Source organism: Penaeus japonicus, unplaced genomic scaffold (assembly GCF_977035675.1).
Source record: "Penaeus japonicus unplaced genomic scaffold, GWHDUDI00000001_assembly GWHDUDI00000034, whole genome shotgun sequence".
Lineage (NCBI taxonomy): Eukaryota > Metazoa > Arthropoda > Malacostraca > Decapoda > Penaeidae > Penaeus > Penaeus japonicus.
Window position 1 is genome coordinate 8,321,919 of NW_028234436.1, and position 5,000 is coordinate 8,326,918.

The 5,000-nt window shown below is 42.1% G+C and overlaps 1 protein-coding gene across 1 annotated transcript in view; it reads right to left on the minus strand.

Annotated features, from left to right (window-relative positions):
• The window catches only part of LOC122260555 (putative cytochrome P450 CYP44), a 31,431-nt gene that overhangs the window by 15,988 nt on the left and 10,443 nt on the right, over positions 1 to 5,000 (minus strand). Inside the window, exons 8-11 of the mRNA XM_086530998.1 lie at positions 2,322 to 2,496; positions 1,818 to 1,984; positions 560 to 623; positions 168 to 233 (exon numbers count right to left, since the gene is read on the minus strand). Coding sequence (XP_086387124.1) covers positions 168 to 233; positions 560 to 623; positions 1,818 to 1,984; positions 2,322 to 2,496 — 472 coding nt within the window. The remainder of the gene's footprint in view (positions 1 to 167; positions 234 to 559; positions 624 to 1,817; positions 1,985 to 2,321; positions 2,497 to 5,000) is intronic.

Sequence of the window (5,000 nt, forward strand, 5' to 3'; positions counted from 1 at the left end):
TGAACAGTGTTGGCTTAACCCATTGTAGACGGGCATAGATTTACTTGCTCACTCCTCAAGATGGACACTCATGCCACCTACACAACACCCCAGATGGGCTTTATTTCAGAGCAAGGTAGTTTCACATGACATATCATGACCTTTTAAACTCTCTTTCATTCACTCACTGTAAAACTAGAGTCCTTTTTGTGTTCTACTGTATAGTGAGACTTATCTGTGTCATATGACAGGCTCTATCAATGTTACAGTTGTTTAAAATTGTAGTATAGGGTTCATATCAGTTCATTATTTTCATTATATATATATATATATATATATGTATATATGTATATATATATATATATATATATATATATATATATATATATATCATATATTATATATATGTATATATGTGTATATATATAGTGCTATAGAAGTATTGGGGTTTTATGGGAGGACAAAAAGTGTGTACTGTCATAAACAAATATGAAAAAAATTACAAACCACAATGGAGATAGTAAGAAGAGATGGGAAAGAAGAAGGAAACCAGTGCTTATGACTACGAGAGCCACAGCACAAGATAGCCTTTCTGGCACAGGGGCACATTGTAGACATTGTAGGGCTTACTTCTCCTGCTGGTGCTAGGGGAAAGTGGTGGCATCTATGATTTGAATTTTAGATTCAACCCATTTTTCTTAGTATCATGACATTGTCACTCACAAGAGTTATTACTCTTAGTACGAGAAAGAAACACAGCGATCCCATCTCCACCAACAGCAAATGTGGCACGATGACTAAACTATAGTCATATACGTCACAACACCCACCATCAGCCCTAAATCTTGTGTGTTGAGTATTTCATGACACCCATGCTAGTTGTGAAAATGCATTTTGAAATCTGGCTGAATAAAGTGAACATTTTGATTTCCTCATAATACAGTATTCTCCACTGATACTGAGTTTACTGTATTCTACAAAGATCAGTCATAGTTGACTATTTTCAATTGGAAAGATCCTGACAGTAGTATTTTAAATAACAATATTATCTTTAATCCCTAATCCTCATGTGCCATATTTTAGTGAATTTTTAGTGCACTTCATATTCATATCCAACAATTTTGAAGCTCAGATAGAGGCTAATTCTCAACTGTAATAACAATCAATTAACACATATTTTCTTAAATACAAATTTTAAAATTTGTATTTCTACATTAAATGAATTACTGCATTCTACCATCTTTCTCACATATTTTAAAAAGTTTTCTCAACTGCGACACACTGTCTAATATATTGTCTGAGTCAGAAATGCTGGCCAAAATTAGGTTTTCTAATTAATTGTTCTCTTTCTATCAACCTTTTCACACACAAGGAATAAATAGATAATACTACCAGCTCTTATTAAGATGCCAAAAGAGATCTATATCCAAAGTCATATCATGAGTCTCATAATCATTATAAAAAAACAGGACACCAATAGACGGTCTTGACTTTAAAGTGGGTCATGTTAATTCCCACTTAACTGGCATGTCATCAATTACTCTGACTGCATTCAAATTTGTCACAATAGTCCCTGGATGACACGTCTGTTTCTCTTCTTTCCTTATCTTTCAGTTAATTTGCTCTAAAACAAAAACAGTTGCCTAAAAGCCACAAAGTCTCATCTTACATCTTTCTACCTCATTTCAAAGACAGCTACAACTGAAAAAAATTAATAAGTTCACCTTTTTTAGTTACTGAATCCACTTACCTTAAAACCTTTGATCATTCATCTGCTTCATTCTTAAATTTCACCTCTTTCATTTTGCTCTGTTAAATACAAATACAGTATCACTTACCGAAATACTTCCTTCACAAAAGCCTTCAGATAGTGCAGCTTGTTGATTACATTTACTGTGATGGATGAGGACTGATCAACGTTCTTTTTTATTTCCTGGTAAAGTCGTTCTTGCACCTCTGGATTCAGAGCCAGACAGTGCAGGTTCCCCAAGAGTACGGGTGATGTCTGGTTGAGTAAAAATGAAGAGAGAATAATAATTTAGCAAAAAATTTATGCACTTCTGTGGGCACTTAATTAGACATTCTGCACTGCATAATAATAATTATACCAGTATATATAAATGTCTGGTTTAGAAAAAAATAAGAATAGTTATTCAGCTTCAAATCTATGTGCTTCTGTGAGTACTTTATAAAATATTCTACACAACATACTAGCAGCAGTAGCGGCATAGATACAATCAAGAAATAGTTATTTAGTAAGCCTTATGTGAACACAAAAAAATGAGGGATTTAACATAATTAAACAATTCCATGTATACCATCACAAAACCCTTCCAGCTTACTGTTGAAAGTCCATCAGAAAAGAGTGAAAGAGTGATGGTCAAGATGTCTTTCTGGGAGAGCTCCTTCCGCGACATCAAGTATGTGAGAAAGTTGAAGTCACCTTCCTTCAATTTGTTCTCTGCTGCGAGGGTCTTAATGTGATTCAACGCATCTGTGATGAAGTCTATGGAGACTCTAAAAAAGTATAGAGATAGCAGATATAAAGTACATGTACATTTATAATATATACATACATTATATATATATATATATATATATATATATATATATATATATATATATATATATATATATAATATATATATATATATATATATATGCTAGAGTCATGCCCAGAGATTGCTCTTCTCAACAGCCAGGAGCCTACGCATGTTGGCGGGGGGGTCCTTGACCTCACCTTTGTCACTGCGGCTCTGGTCGAGAGAATTAGTTGGTCTGTGGACAACACTGCCACGAGCGATCATTATGGGATAGTCACCACCATCTTGGATGCTGGCCCGGCACCCATGCCCCAGCACAATCCTCGATGGAAGGTGGAAAGAGCCAACTGGAAAGCCTTCCAGGAGGCTCTGGCCGTGTGCCTCAGAACCAGTGACTCCTCACTTAATGATAATGTGGACATACTTGAGGCCAGACTAGTAAATGCCATAGACGAGGCAGCCTCAGAAACCATCCCCAAAACTCGTCAGTGGTCCAGGTTTTTTCAAGGACGCCTGGTACTACAATGATGAGATTAAGGAGGTTAACCACAGAATCAATATGTGCAGAAGACACTTTCGCAGACAGAGAACTCCCGAGAACCACACTCTTCTAAGAGAGGCTCTCAGGGATGCTCAGGAAACTGCTAAGAGGTTAAAGCAGGAAAAGTGGCTGGAGTGGTGTGAGTCCTTTGGCCACCAAACCTCCCTTTCAGAATTGTGGAAGGAACCGTATCAGACGGGCCACGAATCGCTCAGCCCCCAAAAAGACCCACCATGACCCGCGGTCGGAGGCGGAGAGACTGGCACTCGAGTTCTCTGCTAGAACAAGTAGCGTCGGACTACCAGCAGAGCTGAGGGCATGCCAAGAACAACTGCTCCCAGGCAGGCATGCCCTCATCAGAGAAAAGGCGGTCGAGCCTGATGATACAGATGCCATGTTCTCTCTGAGGGAATTACGGAGAACATACAAGTCCAGTTCCCGGTCAGCCCCGGGTAGCGATGGGATCTCCCACCCCATCATTTCCCACCTAGGACATGAAGGTGAGCTTGCACTTTTGCATCTCATCAACAAGTCCTGGGAAACTTCCTCACTGCCACAGTGCTGGAAGAGGGCTGATATAATTCCCGTCCCCAAACCAAAGGAGCCAGGACGGTACTGCCCCATCTCCCTGCTTAGCTGTCTAGGAAAGACAGCAGAGAAAATGGTACTGAATCGGCTCCAATGGAAGCTGGGACCTCCACATGAACACCTACACGGGTTCACAAGGGGCAAGAGCACTACCCACAGCATTGCCACCTTACTGAGCACTGTCAGCAGCAGCAGCGCTGTCATTGTCTTCCTTGACCTGGAGAAGGCTTTTGAACTGGCAAACCCATTAGCCATTCAGGAGATCCTGATCCGCAAGGGAATCAAAGGCAGGCTGCTTGCCTGGATTGGCGATTACTTTCGGAACAGAACTGCCAGAGTGAAGTTCCAAGGTCACCTTTCCAGGCATTTGCCTCTAGAGAATGGCACCCCTCAAGGAGGGGTCCTTAGCCCGGCTCTGTTCAACATCCTCATGTTAAACATTCTCGACATTCCACTCCCAGCGGGGTGCACGATCATTTCATATGCAGATGATCTAGCAATTATCTCCACTGGGAGAAGAAATGTGAATCCAGTCAGAAAGGCCCAGCGTTGTCTGGACCTAATAACTGAGGAATGCTGCAGAGTCGGGCTTAAGATCTCAGCAGCCAAATCGAAGGCAATGGCGCTGAAACATGATGTCTGTGATCAAAGACTGCGAGTCCAAGGTCTAGAGCTTGAGTGGGTACACGTCTACCAATACTTGGGGGTATGGATCGATAAGAACCTCACCTTCCGCTCCGAGATCAAACATCTCTCAGACCGGACCAAGGCAAGGCTCTCTGTCATGAGAGCTCTGTCTGGGCGGCGCTTAGGGGCTGGACACCGCGTACTAAGATCTTTTTACGTGCACGCTGTCCGTCCCATTGTGGACTACGCCTCCGTCGCCCTGATCACAGTAAAACCTGGACTCAGGAAAAGACTCGACATAATGCAAAACGAAGCCGCCAGGATTATTCTGGGTGCCCCTGGGTGGGCTAAGGTTACTAACCTCCTCCTGGAGGCCAAACTCTTTCCCCTGGACACCCGGATTGATCAGATGGCGCCCCGTTCCTTGCAAATGTCCTACAGTCCCCACTGGACTCGCAGCTAAGACAGAGAGTGCAGCGTCGGCTTGCACAAAACCAAGAACTCTTTGCTAACAACACCTGGCTGTCTCAAACAACCAGAGTGCTGAAACGCTTTGAGCTCAAAGAGACACTACTGATCAAGGGCATGGACCATCCCCACCCTGACTATGTCTCAGCCCCGCCGTGGGCACGATCCTTGATAGAGTTCTCTGTCATGAGTCTATCAAGAAGAAAAACGCAGTACTCACCGCCTCTATTGAAGGCTGAGGCGGAGAGGAACAT